We start from the raw sequence: 24,139 nt of genomic DNA on the forward strand, positions 1-24,139 counted from the left end.
TCCCCATACTGCTAGTTCCTGCACACTATCATCCCCGGCACTGCCAGTCCCCGCACACTATCATCCCCAGCACACCGCCATCCCTGACTCCCCATACTGCCAGTCCCCGCACACTATCATCCGCAGCACTGCCAACCTCTCCACACCGCCATCCCTGATTCCCCATACCGCCAGTCCCGCACACTATCCCCGGCACTGCCAGCCTCCCCACACCGCCATCACTGACTCCCCATACTGCTAGTTCCTGCACACTATCATCCCCGGCACTGCCAGTCCCCGCACACTATCATCCCCGGCACTGCCAGTCCCCGCACACTATCATCCCCAGCACTGCCAGCCTCTCCACACCGCCATCCCTGACTCCCCATACTGCCAGTCCCCGCACACTATCATCCCCGGCAAGGCCGGCCTCCCCACACCGCCATCCCTGACTCCCCATACTGCCAGTCCCCGCACACTATCACCCCCGGCCTCTCCACACCGTCCACCCCTGACTCCCCACACTGCCAGTCCCCGCACACTATCATACCCAGTACAAAGGTCGACAGGCTGAAAAGGCGGACACAAGCATTAGGTCGATAGTGAAAAGGCTGACATGAGTTTTTCACTATTTTTCTGAGCCGACGTGGTATTTCATACCCTACCATCCACTGTGGCGTGGAGGGAGAATATAATAGTGTGCTGAGTACAGCGAGCCATGCCAGGGGACGCCCTGCACCGACACAGTGACCGTGTTGACATTCGGGGGGGAAAAAAGTGAAAAACCCATGACTGGCGACCTAATACTAATACATGACTGTCGACCTTAGCCATGTCCACCTTTTTCATGTGTCAACCTTAATTTGTTCAAGACCCACACACTACCATCCCTGATCCCTGGCACTGTGAGTCACAGGGCGGACAGCAGCACATACAGAGGCCGGGCACTGCCAGAGGTACAGCTCACACAAAGGCTGTGCAATGCCAGGGGGCACAGCAGCACACACACAGGCCGGGCACTGCCAGGGGCACAGCAGCACACACACAGGCCGGGCACAGCAGCACACACAGAGGCCAGGCACTGCCAGGGGCACAGCAGCACAGAGGACGGGCACTGCCAGGGGCACAGCAGCACGCACAGAGGCCAGGCACTGCCAGGGGCACAGCAGCACACACACAGGCCGGGCACTGCCAGGGGCACAGCAGCACACACAGAGGACGGGCACTGCCAGGGGCACAGCAGCACACACACAGGCCGGGCACTGCCTGGGGCACATGACTATGTATGGGGGAAGGGGAAGGAGTTTCCGCAACGGACCGCAAGTAACTTTCACTTTCGTTTTTGGAGAAGCGCCCGGAGAGAGGCGGCGGCGGCGAGAGGAGGATCCGGGTCACCCATAGCAGCAGCCGGGTGAGGGGGTCCCAGAGGCGGGTGGTGCCGTATGCTGGGACTTGTAGTGCTCGGCTCAGTAGGAGCGTGTCCCTGGCCTGCCAAGTAGGAGCGCGGGTTACCATGGTAACACCCGGGCCCCAGCCAGTGCCCCATGGTAACACCCGGGCCCCAGCCAGTGCTCCATGGTAACACCCGGGCCCCAGCCAGTGCTCCATGGTAACACCCGGGCCCCAGCCAGTGCCCCATGGTAACACCCGGGCCCCAGCCAGTGCCCATGGTAACAGCCGGGCCCCAGGCTCTCATTAGTGGCTGCAGACCGCTGTGTATCTGGTAAGTAACGCTGAACTACAACTCCCAGCAGGGTACTTGCTGCTGATGCATATGCTGGGGGGATGGGGGGTACAGTAATTAATTAGCAGCATCATGTAGGCCAGGTTATATTCACCATGATATCACTGCACCAGGTGGAGCAGAGCTTTGCGTTACCTAGGTGACTGCAAGCCCATTGCACAGACCAGCCTCAGCGATGCACAATAGTGGCGCCCCCCCCCACCCACCCCCTGTACCGGTTTGAGTTGCTGGCCTGTATATACTGTATACTGTGCGTCCCTTGCGTCAGGCTTTGCATGTATTTTGTAACCTATTCCTCCTGTCGCCTCTAGGTCCCTAACACCATGGCCGACGGCAGAGTGATAGAAGTATCCGGAATACCTGTACACGCCTACGGTGATGACCTTGTGCAAGATAAGCTTCTAATTCACTTCCTGCGTCCCAGAAATGGAGGGGGGTGTGACGTGGACGTCCGATACCCCACGGAGGAGGAGGGTACTGCCACGCTGACCTTTGAACTGGAAGAAGGTGATTTATTAGTTGATCATCGTATATATTTGTTTATAGTACCAGATTACGCCAGTGGTTCCCAAACTGTGTGCCGTTGCACCCTGGGGTGCCTGGGGTTACAGGGGTGCCCTGGGTTGGGGGTCCAGGACCAATTCAAGTTTTTTATGTCCATTATAATAGTCAAATTATGGACAAACAGAAGTGAATCCCATCCATTACCACATCACTGACTGAGGATGAGATATAAACACAATTTATTTAACTTTAATATTTGTTTCTGACTTTATCAATAAGAAACCTTTAGCCTAGGGGTCCCGCAAAAACATTTCTGATGCTTTGGGGTGCCTTGATTCAAAAACTTTGGGAACCCCTGCATTACGCCATGATCTCGAACAGCCTTGGATGGTAATCCGGCAGCAGTGATGCTATTGGCTGCGGGAAGGCAGCTATATAAAATGGGGGCTATATGTAATTAATCGTTGTGATGGTGAATTACCGGCGACCAGACCAGTTAGAGGAATGTGATAACATTTAGAAACGGAATTCACTTTTACAAGGAGCTGGTGTAGACGTAAGCGTGTCTAATCGGCGCACGCTGCGCCATTATATATATTACATGAGCAGAATTATTACTGGTGCATCCATAGACAGTCCCGGCCACATGCGTCCCATGCAGAACGCAGCGAGGACGCAAATGCACCTGGCGCTAAACCTTTGTTGCACAAAGCTCAGTGACGCGATCACCCGGCATCAGGAAAGCAGATTCCCAGCTGAAGTTGTAAAAATGCAAGTGGATGTTTGTATTCATTTCTTTTTAATTAGTACGTTTATCTGTAATTACATCTGGCAGACTGTCTTCTGCATATGACACTTCATTAAGAGCAGCGACAAACGTGACATCCGCCCCTGACTCTCTTTCTTGCTCTCTCACGGAATTAATGATATGATTCATAAATTATGTTATTACAGTGGCAAAGAGGATTCTGGGCAGGAAGCACAGGCTGGAAATCAATGATCACACTTACCCACTGACAGTGAGGAGGCCACTGTGCCACGCCGCAGAGGTAGGTAGCCTAGAGCCACCGAGGCCATTATATGCGTGGGAATACAGCTGGTGCTAGGGTATTGCTCTGTTCTGCTGCCCGGTCACTCGCTAAGATCAGTGTGACCGGACGCCTGCCCTTACGCTCTGGCTACGCCCTTCGGGTCCACAGATGGCGGTTCCTGGTTTCACGGGACCGGGCAAATAGGGGATTCCCTGTTCCTGTCAGTAACTGCCTGTTTCTGACTCCACCCACTACGCAGTGGGCGGGGATATCGCTGCCACCACCAGACTCCTACTACGTGGCGCCTGGAACCACGGTTACCTCCTCAGGCCCAAACGCTGGCACCTGAGTGCTACCGGCTGCTGACACCCCCCCCCCGACTGGCGTCGGTTGGTTCCCCACTGGCCACGGACCAGACCTCTGCTTCGGTAGCTGGCAGAGCGGAACTTGGAGGACGCTGGATCCTTGTACCCAGAACAGCCGGAGAACGGAATTAGTGCAGTGATTCTTTTTTTAAAATTTGAATTTATTTTCTTTTTGCAAAAGATAACATACATACTTGTTACATTGTTCCTTTCATACATTGTACAATTAAATGACATACATTACAAATACATACATTGTGTTTCATACAGTTGGACACAAACCCTCTTTTAGGACATCCCGGCATATATCTAACGCTCTATTGCCTGTGGAGTTTGGTAACGGGAAAGTTATCAAGGACGGATCTTATGAACATTTTACTTGCTATGATTTTAATACTATAGTACGAGCTCTTCTCCCCTAGATACCAGAACAAACATAGATTGTGATCAGCACTGACATGCTATCCATCACCCTTTGCGACAACATTTACCCTATATATTGTGTCCGTACATTATATGATTTTGTGTATATATATATATATATATATTTTTTTTTTTTTTATTTTTTTTTTTTTTTTACATGTATCCACTTGTGATTTGCTCTAAATAACATATTATATTATTATTATTATCGTTATCATAATGCTGTGTTGTAATACTACATATCAACAGCGTGCATATTTAATCATATTTGTGTCTCTTAAATGCATTCTGCTTATACGATTCTGTGTTTAACCAATACTAACCTAAGACCGGACTAACTAACGTGTGCCCGGAACTACTCCATCTGTGCCAAATCTTTGTGTAAGTGTTCGTGCTATTTCTGCCCATATATACATACTTTTCTTGTTCCATTGTGAAATTAACTAAATTAATCCAGGCTACATGTTCTGGTCCATCCTTTGCCATCCATACTCTAGCTATGAGTAGTTTTGCCAAGGCACATAAATTAATTATGTACATTTTATCATATTTGTTCAGATTCCTATCCATACATATTCCAAGTATACAGCTTTTAGGCCCTAACGCTGATTCAGGTATTCCTGTGTTGCTAATTGTTTTAATTACTTTAGTCCAAAACTTTCTCAGGACTGGACAATCCCATAGCAAATGCCATAGCGTACCTATACCATTATTACATTTAGGACAGGAGGCTGAAACATTGCCCTTAATTTTAGCCAATCTATTTGTAGTCAAGTAGCTCCTATTTACAATGTATAGTTGTACCTGCTGGGTTTTTATTGAGTTAGTAGCTACTGAGGCCATCTTCAGGGCCATGATCCATTCTGTTTCTGTTATGTTACCGACATCTTCTATCCATTTTATTCTAAGTTCCCCCAGTTTATCTTCATAAATGGCTTCCCCTATATAATTATATATTCTTGATACTACTTTCTTTTTACCCCCTTCCCGTAAGATTTTTTTTAAAGGGGAGACTGAAAATATGGGTGGTTCATTCCTGAACTGGGTCTCTAATGCACTTCTTATTTGTAAAAATCTAAAAAAAAAAGACTGTGGGAGTGAAAATTCGTCCGCCAACTGTGAAAATGACTTCAGCCCCTCAGTATTAAACAGTTGACTCATTGCACTAATCCCATATGTACCCCATGTTGCATCAGGTCGTAGTTCGCTAAGTTCCTTAAATCGTCCGTAATCTGAAAGGGGGTGGTCTATTTCTATATCGTTGTATTTGATTATTTTACCAACCTCACGCCAGATTTTAATCGCCTGCACTACTAATGGTGCATCAAATTTTGATACAACCCCCTTCAACAAACGTTGCACTGGACTATTGTTATCCCTACCTTGCGCGATCAAAACTTTTACTAGATTAGTCCCCGTGTCCTCCACCACCCATTCCCGTATATGTGCCAGCTGGCCAGCCAGATAATATAATCTAAAATTGGGGAGTGCCAAACCTCCTTGCCCCTTTTTTCTCATTAGAGTGTCTAGTTTAATTTTAACTCTTTTGTTATCCCATATAAAGGATGATATCAAACTATTCAACCTCTTAAAGAGGGCCACTGGCAAATACACCGGAGACTGCTGCAGGATGTACAGGACTTTCGGCAAAATGATCATTTTTATTAAGTTTACCCGCCCGGACATTGAAATTGGGAGCCTATTCCAGGTCTTGAATTTTCTACCCACATACTCCCATAATGGCTGTATGTTTAACCCAATGAACTCAAAAGGGTCTCTAGTGATCCATATCCCGAGGTATTTAAAGGCCTCTGTCCATTTGATTGGCAATATTCCCTGTGCCCCGGTTGTAAGCTGTTTTTTCACTGCCAATATGCAGGATTTATGAACATTAATTTCAAAGCCTGAGTATCCTCCATGTATTGCAATTAGCTGTAAGACCCTAGAAGCTGCATCCCTATAATTCTGCAAAAATATTAATACATCGTCGGCGTATAAGGCCACTGTATCCGTCACCGGACCTGCCCCAAAGCCCTTTACATCAGGATTCCTTCTCATAACACAAGCTAAGGGCTCCACAGCCAGTGCAAACAGGATCGGCGACAGTGGACATCCCTGCCTCGTCCCTCTTGAGAGGGAGAAGGCAGAGGACGTCCACCCATTCACCGATACCCTAGCTCTTGGATCAGAATAGAGAAGCTGAACCCATCTCACATAATTAGGCCCGAATCCAAACGCCCTCATCACCTCCCACAAGTATGGCCATTCAACAGCATCAAATGCCTTAATGGCGTCTAATGACATTATTGCTGCATCATCTGTATTATTCTCAATAACTTGTAGGTGTCTAAATACTTTCCTGATGTTAATGGATGTAGATTTCTCGGGCATGAAGCCGGTTTGATCCGGGTGTATAATCTTATCAATATTTCCACCCAGCCTCCTTGCCAACAGTTTTGCCAAAATTTTGGCTTCTGAGGGCAATAAAGAAATAGGTCTGTATGCCTCTAAGTCCTCCAGATCCTTACCCTGCTTCGGCAGTAAAATTATTCTCGCCTCCATCATTGTTTGCGGACAATCTCCAGTCACAAAACAGGCTTTATACATCTCCAACAATAATGGGGCGAGAAATTCTGCATACTTTTTATATACATCCATCGGGATGCCATCCAATCCCGGGGCTTTCCCAGCTGGTAATTCTTTAATCGCCGTCATAATCTCTTCCAATGTAATGGGGCCTTCCATGGACTGCTTTTCCACCTCCTCCAGGGAGGGCAGCCCTATATTACCAATATACTCCCGGATTTGGTACTGATCAAATTGCACCCTGGTCCTGTACAGCCTGCAGAAATACTCCCTAAATGCACCACCTATTTCTGGTGTATTAAATTGCAATTCTCCTGATAAATCCTTTATTTTATGAATCGTATTTAATGGTTTATCTACATTAGCAAGATAGGCTAAATATCTCCCAGCCCTATCTGAACTATTATAAAGCCTCTGTGCATTTACTTTCATGTTTTTGATATTTGCTGTTTTTAAGTAATCCAGCCACCGCTCTCTAGAAGCCTCCCACACTTTTTTCGCCTCTGCTGTGCCTTCTGTCAAAAATTTCGCTTCGTTTATGTTACAATTTTTTTCCAATTCCATTAATGTTTGACGATTTGTTCTTTTCACTATGCCTATTTTTTTTTTAAGTGTCCCTCTTAAAAAGGCCTTAAAGGCATCCCAGGTTATGTTTTCTGGTGCAGTTCCCCTATTTATTGCCCAGAATTCACCCCATTGATCTAACAGTCCGGTTGTCACCTCTGGATTGTTTAACCATACGGCATCACACTTCCAAAATTGGCAACCCCTGTCAGTCGACTCTCTCAGTTCTATCACTAGTGGGGAGTGATCAGAGATCCCACGAGTTTTATAGCTAACTTCACCAACTGATGGCAACAGCACCCGAGAAACCAATACCATGTCAATTCTTGAGAAGGCTGTATGTGATGCAGAAAAACATGAGTATTGTATTGCGTTTGGGTTATTTTCTCTCCATGGGTCCACCCACCCCATATCCGTCACAAAGCTACAGAAATTCTTGGAGCTACTATCCCTTTTAATACCCGATGCACTTTTGTTCCATCTATCCATTTTTAAATCTAGCACATTATTAAAGTCGCCGAGACATATTACTGGGACCTCTGGGGTTAATGCAACAAAATCTGCTATCTTCACCATAACATCAAAGGAAAAGGGGGGCGGGATATATACTGCAAGTAAAAGAATATGTAAGTTGTTAATCACACAATCCAGACAAATAAATCTCCCTCCAGGGTCGATTTTAACTCTTGTATATGAAAATGCTATGGATTTTCTAATAAGAATTGATATACCTCGTGCTGACGATGTAAAAGGGGCATGAAAAACATGACCTACCCACGCCTTTTTTAAGGCCTGAAGTTTCCCACCTATCAGATGGGTCTCAGTTAAGCATACAACATCAACGGCACAGCCCCTAATGTATCGCAAAACAAGAGACCGTTTAATCTTGTTGTTCATCCCCCTAGTATTCCAGGTTAATAAACGTACCATCAATCAGCTTTAAAGTACTCCCAGTTTTCCCGTCCCCCTACCACCACAAGCGTAATAGCGAATATTTTCTTGGTGCCTTGATGTCCTTGTCCAACATATAACACACAACCCTTTACATTCACCCCCCTCCCACCAACACACACCACACAGACCCTTACACATACCCCCCTCCCACCACCCTGTATACCTCCCCCCCTTGGTATACTTATCCTCTCCACCCTCCTTCCTTGCAGGTTTAGGTTACCCTATCCTGCTCCCAATTTGTATGAGGCTATAGTCCCCTGTGACCACTTTTACCTTTGAGACCGTAATAGTTCCCCTCCCCTGGCTTATTCGTTATTTTTACTTTTCATAGAAAAGTAGTTTTTCACTTTTTTTTTTTTTTTTTATATATTTTTTTTTTTTTTTTTTTTTTTTTTTTTTTTTAAGAAAAATGCATATACCTTGTTATTTCTACAATATTATTCAATACCCGACAATGTAAAGGCTTTTATCCGGCTTTTCTACTTACATTTATACAATGTCCAGAGCGGTCACTTTTTGTACCCCTTCCCACCTCACACCCCCAATACCCTGCATCCTTATCCAACTTATATTGTACTTTTACGTTGTTACTTAATATTTCAGCTGGACTATAAATACTAATGGCATATTTTGCCAATAACACCAGTTCTGACATTTAACAACATTTGCCTCTTATACTCTAGCAACACAGCCTTTTACACAGAACAACCGGTTGGTCGCAGACATCCCAGCTTAAACAGCTATTTGCTGCCCAGCTGGAAATCTGCTGTCCAGCCATTCTCCGGCCTCCTTAGGTGAATGAAAAAATTTTGTTCCATCGTCAATGATGACTCTCAGTTTGGCCGGGAACTGCATGGAGTACTTTATGTCCAGGGACCTTAGGCGTTTTTTCACATCTACATATTTTGCCCTGCTCTTCTGCACCTCAATAGAAAAGTCTGGGAATACTGCCAATTTTACGCCCTTGAAGTCCATAGGACCTTTCACCCGTGAAAGGCGCAGGATTGTATCCCGGTCTTGATAGTTAAGCATCTTGAATATAAGAGTACGAGGTGGGGCCCCTGGTGGCAAAGGTTTAGTTGGTACTCTATGCGCCCTTTCGACCGCAAATTGACCCGAGAAGGAGGAGGCACTGTAGTTCTCCTTCAGTAGTTGTTCCACAAATTTCGGCACCTCATTACCCTCCTCTCTCTCAGGGAGGCCCACCAACCTCACGTTGTTCCGACGTAGCCTTCCTTCCACGTCGGATAATTTCAGGTTTATGTCCCGAATTTGCCCGGCCATTATATCCATTGTTTTTAGCATTTTAGTGTTAGAGTCCTCTAAACTAGAGACACGATTTTCCGCTTCTTTAATTCTCTCTTTTACTGATTTAACGTCCTGCTTTATCTGTGCTGTATCCACCTGTACATCATTAATTTTCTCAAGCAGTCTAGTTTCGCTGCTACTGATTGCATCAAGTATCTGTTGCAATGTTGTGTCTGTGGAGATAGCAGGGGTTATAGCAGGGTTTGATCCTTTAGCTGGAGTGGTTTGGGGAGTGGTAATGTTTGACTGTGATGAATTCCCTGCTTGGGACCTTGCATATTTTTCCAGGCGTGCTGCCGCCGCTGTATTGCCTGTCTTCCCCATTATGATCAATGCTTAATACAATCTCATGGCTTTTGTTGAGGAAAGTCAATTCCTTCCTACAAGGGAAGTATTATATAGGCCCTGGACAAACAACCCGAATGTAGTGGGCCCTTGGTGTGGATGGTTCACCTGGTTTATTTCTTACAGGACTACACAGTTACACAGTCTGTCAACATTTAGTTATTGAACACTTTTTTTTTTTTTTTTTTTAATTCCACTCACCCCCTCCTGCAACCGCGGACTAGCTTCGTTTCACTGAGTCCAGCTGCTGTCGTTGCTCTCCAAACACTTACAGCTTCTTATAACACAGCCACAGTTTTAAGATGATTTGGAAGAAGGTATTTCCAGTGGGGGGGCCCAAGCAGATGTTCCCACTTTGATGATTATGTATGCCGGTGTTCCCAATATCTGTGCCTTTTGTCCTGGTTCTTTTAGGACGTTGCTGGTGCTTCGCTCAGTCTGGCTAATACAACCAGCACTTCTCCACTGCGTCTGCCACTCACAGGCAGAAGGCTGGGAAACAGTTAATATCTCTGAGTGCCCTGCGCGCCACCACAATCCCAGACAAAACTTCTGTAGGGGGATGTCACTGTTACTGGGTGCTGTTGATGAGCGGGGTAGACTGCCGGGGTAGCTACACCAGAACCAGCTTTTAACAATTATCTCCGCTTCACAATGTCTCCTTGTTGCCACCAGCGCAGCTTTGCAGCGACACACTACAGGCTGCTAAAGCGTGCACCTGGCTCTGCTGGTCGACTGAAGGGGAGACAGGCGCGCTGTATGCAAGTTCAGCTCCTGCAGCCCAGTCCCCGTTCACAGCGTCTCCGCGCCGCCTCGCTTCCCCACACTCTCCAGGAAGTGTGCACCGGAAAAAGCGCTCCCCGTCACTCAGCAAGCAGCCTTCTGTTCCGGCTGCCAGTCTCCGCTTCCAAGGCAAGGCAGTTGCACCGCGCCTCCACTGCACTCAGCTGTGCCTCCGTTCAGCGCTCCCCACCGGCGTCACCCCCCGTTCACTGCCGGAGATACGAACTCAGACGGGTAAGCAGGATTATTGTATGCGCATTTTTCTTTATGGATGTGTAGCCAGGGGAGCTGCGACCATACTCCTCACTCCTGCACGTCCGTGGCCACGCCTCGCGTTGGTCAAAAAAAAACTGCAGTGATTCTTTTAGTCGCAAGATGAAAGCAGTCGTCTTGGGCAATAGATGGTTTATTTGCTCAAATATAAGCTCTTAGAAGGACCCTCTCCTATTGCTAGGAGGCACAGCATACAGATGTTACAGCATACAGATACAGGCAGCTGCCCTCCTTTTATGCTACTCCAATACACAACATTATCACAGGGGGTAAGCCCACCCTGTGGTCTCCAACCAATCATCTTAAGTGCCAGAGATGTGCATGTGCTGGGCACATGCTCACTCTGCATTGTCCTCTATGGACAGGGGGGAGTGTTTACTCCTCTGAGCCACAGCCCACCTGGGGTGCTAGGTACCACCCAGGTGCCGGTCTGTCTGGCTAGGGGGAAGGTTTCCCTCCAAAACCTACTTCCAGGAGCCTTCCAGGGGACCAGCTGAACACCTCTGGCCCAGACGTTAGCTCCAGAGATGGGCATCCCCAATCCCCTGCCCGGGTCTCCTGCCCGCTGACAGAGAGCACCATGGAGCTCCAGGGAAACACTCAGCTTGTTGGAAAGCTGAGGTCCCCTGCTACCATCCCAGCAGCTCCCAGCCTGGAGGCTGTCTGGGAAAGCATTCTGTTTTTGGGGTAAAGACTGGGGGGAACCCAGCAGCCCACACAGGACTCTGGGACATACCAGGTACAGTAAGTGCATGTTACATTTCCTATCAGTTTGTCATACATTTGTGATAACGTACAGTGTGTATTTATATACTCAGGGCCGGTGCGAGCTGTCCCGGCACCCTAGGCAAATCTTCCCCCTCCGCCCCCCCCCCTTCCTCCCCTCATCATAGCCGGGGAGTGGGACTCCCACCCCCTGGCTTTCTTCAGAGGCTGCTGGAGCAGAGCCCTCTCTCCACCCGGCACTTCTCATCCGTGCAGCGCAGATAGCGCCGTGGCTATCTGCGGGTGAGCTTACACCCACCCGCCTGACCTAGACGGGCGGGTGTAAGCTCACCCGATGATAGCCACGGCGCTGATCAGCACAGGGGGGGGGTTGCGGGCACCACCCGCCGATGGCATCAACGGGTAGGCCCCACGGGTGGGCAGGTGTAAGCTCACCTGTTCCCGCAGAGAGCCGCTGACCAGAACGGGGGGGGGGGAGTTTGCCGGCACCACCCGCCGATCACTTCAATGGGCGGGCTCCACAGGACGGGTGGCTGTAAGCTCACCTGTTCCTTTCCTGCTGTTAATTGGCAGTAACTTTCATTTCTGCGAGGAGTCCTCGGGCGGGAGCGCTGCTGCAGCTCAGTACCGCCCTCCAGTGGCCGGCGCCCTAGGCAAATGCCTAAGGCTGCCTAGTGGTGGCGCCGGCCCTGTATATACTGTGTTCAGCGCTGGGCTTCCGTAGCCCTGCAGCCCAGGAAAGCCATCCTCCCATCCACCGAGTGGGCTGTGCTGGGAAGTTGGCTTTGGCTGGCGGGGGCTCCCACTGCTTGGCGCTGGGAGGCTAGATGGTGCAGCCGCTGCCCCCAGTGCCCCCGCTCCCCTGCTGACGCTGCACACTGGGAGTGTCCGGACACCCGGCGGCAGCGCCTGACTGTCCCCCGGCCGGCTTCCCCCACACCAGTGGCTCCCGGTGCCTGGCAGCCTCTCTCTCTCTCCCGGCTGCATCTGGGGGCGCACAAAGGGCAGTTGCGGGCACCGGTGCGACGACGCCCATACAACGCTGCAGGTAGGGGCTATATTCACACCACAGGCAGCCAGCACCGCTGAACACAGATTACTTTGGATGTCCGTTATGGCGCCGGGGCTACAGGGATTAACCCTTTCAGCTCCACGGCCGCCCTTACCCACGTGTGCAGGGGTCTCTGGCCACAATCAGTAATAAGGGGCAGCCATTCATCTCCCATCACAGTAGGCAGTGCTGTAACTATAAAATGTGCCAGAACTGAGTACACAGAGTAATGACGGAAGGGGCTATTCGAGGCATGCGCTATACAGTACGCAGCAACGATGTATGTGGACACCTCTGTATGCGAATAATAACCCCGTGTATCTTGCACCTGGTGTAGGATATTGATGTTGATAACAGTAACCCAAAGCGTCCACGTATAGGGGACAAGCGCACACGCGTGCAGCATACACTAGATGTATTATACCGTTATCTGCAGTATTTAATATCTCTTTCTTGCCCTCCAGTTCTCGCTGCCCATTAGAACGGCCTTAAACCTGAATTATTTCAGTGATGTTCCGGAGGTGACGAGGCTGCTGGAACAAAGCAATCTGCGTATATACAGAAGCCCAGGCTCCAGGCTCCACATTGAAGGGACCTTCCGCAATCTGACACAGTGTCGTGATAAGCTGTACGAGCACTTACGTGGTCCACTGCTACGTAGACCGAACGGCGAGGAGAACCCAGCACCGAGTGTGGTCCGGGACACCCCCAAATTCCATCTTCTATCAGGAGGTACGGAGAACACGCCACCCAAGGATAATAGCAGGAAACTAAAAAATATCTCAGCGGTGGCGAGTGAATCTGCGCTAGATAGCTCCGCCCCCAGACAACGTAAGGGCAGCTTTACAAAACCGTCCGGCAACATTTCCTCCCCAAAGGTGGCTAACGAGCCCTCCTCGCCATTGCCTCGCGGTAAGTCGCCCACGCCAGTCCGCGCCTCCAGCTCGCACTCTCACAGCTTGTATTTGGATGCTGGAGTCTGCGTCTACGTGAGGACATTTGAAAGAGCTAAGATTGATGCTGTTCTTGGCGACCATTTTATAGATATGACAGAAGAGCACTGTGGGGAATGTATCAGGGTCACGCTAACGGCGAAGTCACCCTATAACAGTGCTCTCTTTCAGGCTGGCTGTGATAAAATGATGAAGATCTTTGGCCATTACGGAGCGTGCCTCCACAGAGAGCGCATCCAGTTACCCCTCATTCCAGAATCAGAAAGAGCAGAATACATTAAGGGCTTGAAGCAGTATCTACTGAAACAAGACATTTGCTTCTGGCCAAATGAGGACTATCTAAACCTTATCGGCCCCTCTAACAAAATCTGTCGGTTTAAGCAGAAATGGAATGCGTTGCCCGGGGAAACTGCACAACCCGCAAATGAAAAGAAAATGTCAAATTCATCCCAACCCCCCACACAGGAGCTGAAAAATGTGCAGACTGCTCCACGGAGCAATCCCTGGGTGCAAAATCAGGAAGCCGGTGGAACGCCAAGAGCACACGTGTCTGGTCGGGGGACTCCTGCCAGGGCCAGAGGTGACACACAAACGATCAATCACAGAGGTACACCCTCCCGCAGTGCCCAGAACCCTCAGTCTAGATGAGCTGAGCTGTGTTGGGGCTTATTACCGTTGTTATGTGACTGTTTGTACTAGCGTTCCCCCTGGCACTGACGGCGTTATATCCAGCTCCCACCTTACCACGAAATTCATTCATTTATTTCTTGTAATTTAATTCAGCGTATCTGATTAATCCACATTAGAGGAAGATTTGTTTATATGTAGGCCCGCTGCCTGTATGTCATTGTTGTTGGTGCAAAAACTGCAGACACCATAGGGATCAGTGGGGATCTGCAGCCATCTCTGCCTATGTCGGCCATAGTTATATAGCGTGCAGCAGTGTCCTGTATGGTGGGAAGGGGCCACGTGGAAGCATCATTGGTACAATATACTGTTTGTGCGTTATTATACTATATGTCATTATATGCAGTATTACAAAGTTCTGTTCCTGCTTTGCATTAAATGACTTTGTGTTATTATTGTTCTTTATTTAGATGGTGGCAGCAGCGTCTTTGTGCGCCGAGGCGTACGTACCCTAAGGGGAGAGCCAGGGGCGGCAGCAGGGGCACGCAGCGTCTGTGTGCGCCGAGGCGTACGTACCCTAAGGGGAGAGCCAGGGGCGGCAGCAGGGGGACGCAGTGTCTGTGCGCACCGAGGCGTACGTACCCTAAGGGGAGAGCCAGGGGCGGCAGCAGGGGGACGCAGCATCTGTGCGCACCGAGGCGTACGTACCCTAAGGGGAGAGCCAGGGGCGGCAGCAGGGGGACGCAGCGTCTTTGCGTGCCGAGGCGTACGTACCCTAAGGGGAGAGCCAGGGGCGGCAGCAGGGGGACGCAGCATCTGTGCGCACCGAGGCGTACGTACCCTAAGGGGAGAGCCAGGGGCGGCAGCAGGGGGACGCAGCGTCTTTGCGTGCCGAGGCGTACATACCTGGCTGCCGGACGGGGTCCCGACAGTCATTAACCCGACTGTTAAAACACTGACGGCCGGGTTCCCGACAGCCGGCGGCTATTTTCCCTTGTGGGGGTCCACGACCCCAATAGAGGAAGAATAGAATAGGTGGCGAGCTACGCTCCGTGCCACCGTGCCCGCAGCGTGGCGAGCGCAGCGAACCCGCAAGGGGCTTTGTTGCGCTGACCACGCTGTCTGAGACCAGGCAGTCAGGATCCCAAAGTCGGGATAATGACTGTCGGGATCCCGACTGTCGGTGAATCATACCATACCCACATACCCTAAGGGGTGAACCAGGGGCGGCAGCAGGGGGACGCAGCGTCTGTACGCGCCGAGGCGTACGTACTCTAAGGGGAGAGCCAGGGGCGGCATCAGGGGGACGCAGTAGTGATGGGTAGTTCGTGAATGATTAGATCAAAATGAACTAATCTTCAAAGTGAACTAAATCGTTCAGATCACTGCTCTGGCAAAGATTAGTTCATTTAGTTCACCAGGAAGTAAAGCAAGTGGGAGGTGTAACACAGACAGACAGAGCCCAGCAGCTCCAAGGCTCATTTACTGGATCTTTACTTCCTGAATCTAAAGTTAAAAGTACAACAAAGCCCAGCAAATACAGATCTAATAAAATAAAAATATGCACTGCCTAGCCAGAGTCTATGTGTGGTGTGTCTGTGAGTGAGCATGTGTGCTCATGCTGCTCACCTTTATGTGATACTATCATTATATGATTAGTTCAGATGTCCAAACACTTACTGCTGCTGCTTCTGGTACTGGGCCCTGAGCATACTGCTGTGCTAAATCTTCTGCTGGGACTTGTGTAGGAGCTTCTGCAGCAGCCATGTTATCAGCTCTCATGCAATACACACAGGAGGCAGTACATGGTAGCTGCCAAAGATGGCAGTGCTGAGCTCACACATGGTCTGGACTCTGTGGATCCAAATGAACTACATTGTCCTGATGACTCATGAGTCCTCCTGATCATACAGATCCCTGAACTAATCTCTGACTATACAGCCATAATGAGACTGTACAGTACCTGTGAGCTACCATGTGTGGCACTGCTGTGCTCAGGCACATGTATTGTGTGTATGCAGCCACAGACACAGTGCTGGCTGCTGCATGTTATACAGTATACTGTAGTAGCTCTGTTTACTCCACATTACAGTCAGAGTTGGATATGTATGAACCTTCATGATGCATACAGTGGAGCAGTTGCCCCTAGCAACCAATCAGCAACTGGTTACTTTGCAAAGTCTCTACTTTATCTCACTAAGGTCAGTTACATTGGGGCAAGGGGACATGTGTTTTTCTAATTACTGTATTTTAAAAGCAGAAAAAAAATTGACTTCTTAAATTACTCTGAATTTGGGTATTTTACTTGCATATTATGGAATGTAAAATAATAACCACAATGGGATTAATATTGCAGAGCTAAACAATAAGCATGTCACGCTGTATAATTTATTGCTTTTCTAAACTAGAAAATAATCTGATTTATTAAACATACAGCATATGATCATTCTAACAAGACTAAACTCCTACAATGAGCTGGTATTACAATGCCTGCTCTGTGTGTCATAATCTAGTCTAGTTCATCTAGATCCATGCACTCCTCCCAGTCTCTGAGTCAGTGCTGGAATAATGAACTAAATGAACTAGATGAACTAATCTTCTGATCTAATCTTTTGGGTGAACTAGATCATAATGAACTAGTCACCAAAACGAACTAGATTTCCCATCACTAGGACGCAGTGTCTGTGCGCACCGAGGCGTACGTACCCTAAGGGGAGAGCCAGGGGCGGCAGCAGGGGGACACAGCGTCTGTGCGCACGGAGGCGTACGTACCCTAAGGGGAGAACCAGGGGCGGCAGCAGGGGGACGCAGCGTCTGTGCGCGCCGAGGCATACGTACCCTAAGGGGAGAGCCAGGGGCGGCAGCAGGGGGACGCAGCGTCTGTGTACGCTGAGGCGTACGTACCCTAAGGGGTGAGCCAGGGGACGCAGCAGGGGGATGCAACGTCTGTGCGCGCCGAGGTATACGTACCCTAAGGGGAGAGCCAGGGGCGGCAGCAGGGGGATGCAGCGTCTGTGCGCCGAGGCGTACGTACCCCCTAAGGGGAGAGCCAGGGGCGGCAGCAGGGGGACGCAGCGTCTGTGCGCCGAGGCGTACGCACCCTAAGGGGAGAGCCAGGGACGGCAGCAGGGGGACGCAGCGCCTGTGCACGCCGAGGCGTAGTAACCTAAGGGGAGAGCCAGGGGCGGCAGCAGGGGGACGCAGCGTCTGTGCGCGCCGAGGCGTACATACCCTAAGGGGAGAGCCAGGGGCGGCAGCAGGGGGACGCAGCGTCTGTGCGCCGAGGCATCCGTACCCTAAGGGGAGAGCCAGGGGCGGCAGCAGGGGGATGCAGCGTCTGTGCGCCGAGGCGTACGTACCCCCTAAGGGGAGAGCCAGGGGCGGCAGCAGGGGGATGCAGCGTCTGTGCGCCGAGGCGTACGTACCCTAAGGGGAGAGCCAGGGGCGGCAGCAGGGGGATGCAGGCAGATTGATGTCACATGACCTCAGCCCCCGGCCGCTCGCTGGTCTCTCCCCTTCGGCCGCACGTGAGGGGATGTGTTCTCGTACAGCTGTATACAGACCAGCACACCGGTATGAATCGGACCCTAAACCCCAATACCGTGAATCCTATTACATAACATTTATGCACAAACACAAGGTATATAATCATTGCCGCAGAAGCCATTATAGTCAGTTCAGCCGCGCTGTGCCGGACCCGAAGGTTTGGTTCTGTTACTGGCAGCGGGCAGATGACGGTATACGCGAGGGGGGGGCGCGGTGTATTAGGAATAATTTAAGAATGGACGAGATGCAGGGATCCCACTGAAAGCTCCACAGAAAATGCCTATGGATCATCAAAGCAATGTGGCCGGAGGCTGACGGACAGGAAGCGGCATTCGGGGTCGTAATCGGCCATTTTCTGGGCGTGTCAGGGTGACTGCAGGCGTTATCAGGGAGGGGCTGTGACATCAGCTCCGCCCCCAATCAGCCTGATTCTATCGCAGACTTGTGGGAGTGTCAGGGATAATGCAGGTGTGGCCAGGGAGGGGCTGTGATCAGCCCCGCCCCCGATCAGCCTGTCTCAGACCTGCACAGACGGCAAAGTCTTTTCAATGGTTCTGGAATTGTGGATTTGTGGGTGATCCTCTCACCACACCCCAACAAATGTCGGGGAATCCTGTCTCACACAGCCGGAAGTTCCATCTTTCCCCTTTATCCCGCTTAGTAAACAGATCTCATAGCGACTGCGTCCCCGGTCACGTCTCTGGTGCTGCTGGGGTGCAGCTGTATCCTGGTCCCCTGTGCTGCGTGTATGGGGAGCATGTATTACCTCAGCGATGGCTGGTAACAGGAAGGAGGCCGTACAGAAGGCGGCAGTTACTATACTACATGGCGGTGGTCCCGGAGATGAGGAAGTGACAGGAAGCTGAGTCATAGTGATGTCACTGTGGGCAGAGGGAGGAGACCGTGCCACACACTAGGCCGCCCCACCCAAATAGGGGTGCCAATCACTAACACACACTATTGGTCAACAGACAGAGGTCGACACATGAGAAAGCTCAACATGCAAAATGTCGACATGAGTCTTTCATATACTCTGTATTAGCAGTATTATATTCTCCCTCTGTACCCACTGGGATGGTCAGGAACTCATGTCGATCTTTTGACCATGTTACCCCCAAATATTCCCTATGCTCAATTCATTCCATGGCAACAGCTATCCAAATGAAAGGTCGGCAGTCTAGGTTAACACCAAAAGGACGACACAGGCAAAAGGTGGACATGGCAGTTGTCGACACATGATTTTTTACTTTTTCATAATTTTCCATCCTGGTGGATTGCGCACATGGCCAGAGAACGCGGTACACTGATTATAGTACGGGTTGGGATCATTTGGTCTATTGCATTATGGTAGAAAGTCATTAGGTCGAATCCATTAGGTCGACATGCTGAAAGGTCGACATGATTCTAGGTCGACATGGGAAAAGGTCGACATGATTCTAGGTCGAAAGGTCATTAGTTCGACAGGTCATTAGTTCGACATTGTCTATGTCGACATTCACAAGGTCGACATGGGGTTTTTCACTGTTTTTTTACCTGAATGTCAACACAGTCGACATGGACACAGTTTAAAGTGCACTGCATCCCCTCGCATCGCTCGCTGCGCTCGCTATGCGTCGGGCACGGTGCCTCGCTACGCTCGGCACACTATTTTATTCTCCCACCATGCCCTAGTGGATGGTAGGGCATGAAATACCGCCTGTCGGCACATGTTGGCTCAAAAAACAGTGAAAAACTCCATGTCGACCTTGTGAATGTCGACATAGACAATGTCGAACTAATGACCTTGTCGAACTAATGACCTTGTCGAACTAATGACCTGTCGAACTAATGACCTTTCGAACTAGAATCATGTCGACCTTTTCCCATGTCGACCTAGAGTCATGTCGACCTTTTAGCATGTCGACCTAATGGATTCGACCTAATGACTGTCGACCATAATGCAGTAGACCAAATGACCGCATCCCGTCTGACATGAGGCATTTATAGTATATGACTTACTGACATACCCGGATCTGACCCTGGGGACATTTACATATTTAGGTGACCCTCTCAGTGACCCCCTCCTTCATCAGGGAATACTGGACTCCGCCCAGGGAAGCAGCCAGTAACTGAGCACCTGGGTAACACCATGCTGCTCTGCAGGGGGCAGATGTAACATGTGCAGAGAGTTAGGTGTGGGCTACATGCAGAAGCAGCCAGTAACTAGGCACCTGGGTAACACCATGCTGCACTGCAGGGGGCAGATGTAACATGTGCAGAGAGGTATGTGTGGGCTACATGCAGAAGCAGCCAGTAACTGGGCACCTGGGTAACACCATGCTGCGCTGCAGGGGGCAGATGTAACATGTGCAGAGAGTTAGGTGTGGGAGGGGCGTGTCCTAGCTCAGAGCTACATTGCAGTGTGAGAATAACACTGCCAGCATGTGTGGGCTACATACAGAAGCAGCCAGTAACTAGGCACCTGGGTAACACCATGCTGCACTGCAGGGGGGCAGATTTAACATGTGCAGAGAGTTAGGTGTGGGAGGGGCGTGTCCTAGCTCAGAGCTACATTGCAGTGTGAGTATGAAGCTGTCCAGCATGTGTGGGCTACATGCAGAAGCAGCCAGTAACTGAGCACCTGGGTAACACCATGCTGCGCTGCAGGGGGCAGATGTAACATGTGCAGAGAGTTAGATGTAGGAGGGGCGTGACCTAGCTCAGAGCTACATTACAGTGTGAGGATAAAGCTGTCCAGCATGTGTGGGCTACATGCAGAAGCAGCCAGTAACTGGGCACCTGGTTAACACCATGCTGCGCTGCAGGGGGGCAGATGTAACATGTGCAGAGAGTTAGGTGTGGGAGGGACGTGTCCTAGCCCAGAGCTACATTGCAGTGTGAGAATAAAGCTGTCCAGCATGTGTGGGCTACATGCAGAAGCAGCCAGTAACTGAGCACCTGGGTAACACCATGCTGCACTGCAGGGGGCAGATGTAACATGTGCAGAGAGTTAGGTGTGGGAGGGGCGTGTCCTAGCTTAGATCTACTGTACACTGCAATGTGCTAATACAGCTGCCCAGCAAGTGCGGATTCCTGTCAGTCCCCTTGCGTACGGTCAGAGATGAGACGCAGTCGTTTGGTAATCTGCCACAGTGCGAAATCGCAGGGATGCGATCAGTTCTGAATAACCCCCTAAATCCAGCATTTTTCTGCATCGGCTCAGGGGTCGGTCTCATCAGAGCCACGTGTGATAATCACAGGATTCCACTGTCACATGTAAGGACAACTAAAAGGGCCGCTCCCCACCCACGTGCCACCCGGCTGGCAGATTCCAGGTGATGAATGGTTGTAGGGTCTGTCCCTGCCCGTGGCCGCTGGTGTCTGTATGTGTCCCTGCCCGTGGTTGCTGGTGTCTGTACATGTCACCCCCACAGACCCTGTCATCTCCTCTCTGTGTAACTTCCCCCCAGCCGTTCCTCTGACAGCCGCTCTCCCCGCCTGAAACCGCACCAGGAAGTCACACACCGGCTCGGAGCCTCCCTGCAGCCTTCCTGTGTCACTGTGTCTTCTTCTCACCCCACAACCCGGCTAACGGCCTCTGGCGGGATGGCGGAGCAGGAGAGCCTGGAGTTTGGCAAAGCAGATTTTGTCCTCCTGGACAATGTGACCATAGAGGACTTCATGGCTAACCTGAAGCTGAGGTAGGTGACTCCTTACTGACGGGTGTCACCTGGGTGCTTCCACCTCTCAGAGATGGCAGACTCCTTGCTGACGGGTGTAACCTGGGTGCTCTCACCTCTCAGAGATGGCAGACTCCTTACTGACAGGTGTAACCTGGATGCTCCCACCTCTCAGAGATGGCAGACTCCTTACTGACGGGTGTAACCTGGGTGCTCTCACCGCTCAGAAATGGCAGACTCCTTACTGACGGGTGTCACCTGGGTGCGCCCACCTCTCAGAAAGGGCAGACTCCTTACTGACGGGTGTCACCTGGGTGCTCCTACCTCTCAGAGATGGCAGACTCCTTACTGACGGGTGTAACCTGGGTGTTCCCACCTCTCAGAGATGGCAAACTACTTACTGACGGGTGATACCTGGGCGCTCCCACCTCTCAAAGATGGCAGACTCCTTACTGACGGGTGTCACATGGGTGCTCTCACCGCTCAGAAATGGCAGACTCCTTACTGACGGGTGTCACCTGGGTGCTCCCACCTCTCAGAGATGGCAGACTCCTTACTGACGGGTGTCACCTGGGTGCTCTCACCGCTCAGAGATGGCAGACTCCTTACTGACGGGTGTCACCTGGGTGCTCCCACCTCTCAGAGATGGCAGACTACTTACTGACGGGTGATACCTGGGCGCTCCCACCTCTCAGAGATGGCAGACTCCTTACTGACGGGTGTCACTTGGGTGCTCTCACCGCTCAGAAATGGCAGACTCCTTACTGACGGGTGTCACCTGGGTGCTCCCACCTCTCAGAGATGGCAGACTCCTTACTGATGGGTGTCACCTGGGTGTTACCACCTCTCAGAGATGGCAGACTACTTACTGACGGGTGATACCTGGGCGCTCCCACCTCTCAGAGATGGCAGACTCCTTACTGACGGGTGTCACCTGGGTGCTCTCACCGCTCAGAAATGGCAGACTCCTTACTGACGGGTGTCACCTGGGTGCTCCCACCTCTCAGACATGGCAGACTCATTACTGACGGGTGTCACCTGGGTGCTCCCACCTCTCAGAGATGGCAGACTCCTTACTGACGGGTGATACCTGGGCGCTCTCACCGCTCAGAGATGGCAGACTCCTTACTGACGGGTGTCACCTGAGTGCTCCCATGGTGGACCTTTCCATCCACACAAAAGGATGGCATTGACAAAATGTTGACACAAGCTAAAGGTCGACATGAAGAATCAGTTCCTTGAGAAGTAGCAGGTGCTCTGCAGCTTCTCCCCAGCTACTTCCTGCTGCACCCCTGACACCGCAGGCCAGGATGTCTGCTTCACCTCGTGTGCTGGTGCAGTCCGCAGCCACTCCCCGCACTGATGCACGTAGGCAGCAGAGCTGACACTTTAATTATGCACCATCTACACAGATAGAGGCATCCTCTGGATCTCCACCTGCTGTGGAACTACAAGTACAAGCATGCCCACATGTAAACCCTGTGGGGGAAATTTACTAACGAAAATACGCATAAAATAGGCAAATTCGTATAAAAATTCCGCCTATCTTACGCGTATTCGTATTGTCATTGGTATTGTCATTGTCTATTCCGAAAATACCTTAATTCGTATTCATGGCACATTCATATTTACAAATACGAATGTATACGCCATCAAAAGAATACGAATAGGAATTCAAAAGAATGGTGATTCCTAATTTACTAAGTGGCCCTGTTTTCTATACCGCCGTCAGTCAGATCAGTCATACATACTGTATCAGTCAGATCCGTGCAGGATGCAGTGAAAAAAAAAAAAAAACAGCGTGGGGTCCTCCCCCCCCCCCCCCTTACGGGCATAACCAGCCCCAGGCTCAAAGACCCGGTCCTGGTTTTATAAAAATCAGGGAACCAAATAGGGGTTACCCGTATTTTTAGCACCAGCACCAGGCCCAAGGGCCTGTCCTGATTCCCAAAATACAGGTGACAAAACGATTAGGGGTGCCCGTGTTTTGTGAACCAGCACCGGGCCCAACCAGCCAGCAGGGTAATGCCACAGTTGGGGGAAGTCCCCCCCGATCAAAGCATTAACCCTCTGGCCGGTCAGCCTGGGCAGGGATCCTGGGGAAGTGGGGACCCCCTGAATGAAGGCCCCCCCCCCTCCAGAATTTACCTTCTGTGGCTGAAGCCTGGGGCTGTATCCAGTGGGCACCAGGCGGATTAAATGTGTAAAAAATGGAAATAAACTATTGGGTTCTTCTTCTGGAACTATGGGCCTTATTCTAGTTCACTCTTTCTGACAAAATCCTTCTTAGATGGACAAAACCATGTGCACTGCGGGTGGGGCAGATGTAACTTGTGCAGAGAGAATTAGATTTGGGTGGGGTTTTACTTCAAAGTGAGATCTATATTGCAGTGTAGAAATAAAGCAGACAGTATTTACCCTGCACAGAAACAAAATAACTCACCCAAATCTAATTCTCTCTGCACAAGTAACATTTACCCCACCTGCAGTGCACATGGTTTTGTCCATCTAAGAAGGATTTGGTCAGAAAAAGTGAACTAGAATAAGGCCCTATGTGTCCCAGCAAGCCTGCACCGCCTACTGGGACTTGGAGAACCACAAGTCCCAGCATTTGGCCCATTAATGGGCTTGCTGGGACTCTTAGTTCCACAGCAGAACCAATAGTTAAATACGCACTGACACCTGAAAAATAAAACATTCGGAGCCCATTCATACTGA

The 24,139-nt window shown here is 50.4% G+C and overlaps 2 protein-coding genes across 3 annotated transcripts in view; both read left to right on the forward strand.

Moving 5' to 3' along the window:
• The first annotated feature begins 1,135 nt into the window (after positions 1-1,135).
• RBM43 (RNA binding motif protein 43) lies at positions 1,136-14,668 on the forward strand. Of its 2 annotated transcripts, none has more exons than XM_083186564.1 (4): positions 1,136-1,390; positions 2,035-2,230; positions 3,182-3,276; positions 13,101-14,668. In XM_083186564.1, exons 2-4 carry the CDS (start codon positions 2,047-2,049, stop codon positions 14,235-14,237), a joined length of 1,416 nt encoding a protein of 471 aa, XP_083042690.1. In that variant the 5' UTR covers positions 1,136-1,390; positions 2,035-2,046; the 3' UTR covers positions 14,238-14,668. The 2 variants fall into 2 exon arrangements, with proteins under 2 accessions (XP_083042690.1, XP_083042689.1); XM_083186563.1 differs by lacking the exon at positions 1,136-1,390 and adding an exon at positions 1,397-1,702.
• Positions 14,669-21,173: 6,505 nt separating this feature from the next.
• The window catches only part of LOC146079830 (unconventional myosin-Ig-like), a 194,502-nt gene continuing 191,536 nt past the window's right edge, over positions 21,174-24,139 (forward strand). The window contains 1 exon segment of the mRNA XM_083186470.1: positions 21,174-21,442. Within this exon segment, the coding sequence (XP_083042596.1) occupies positions 21,348-21,442 (95 nt within the window). The 5' untranslated portion in view covers positions 21,174-21,347.

The sequence above is a fragment of the Crinia signifera genome, chromosome 5 (genome assembly GCF_055691185.1).
Source record: "Crinia signifera chromosome 5, ASM5569118v1, whole genome shotgun sequence".
Classification (NCBI taxonomy): Eukaryota; Metazoa; Chordata; class Amphibia; order Anura; family Myobatrachidae; genus Crinia; species Crinia signifera.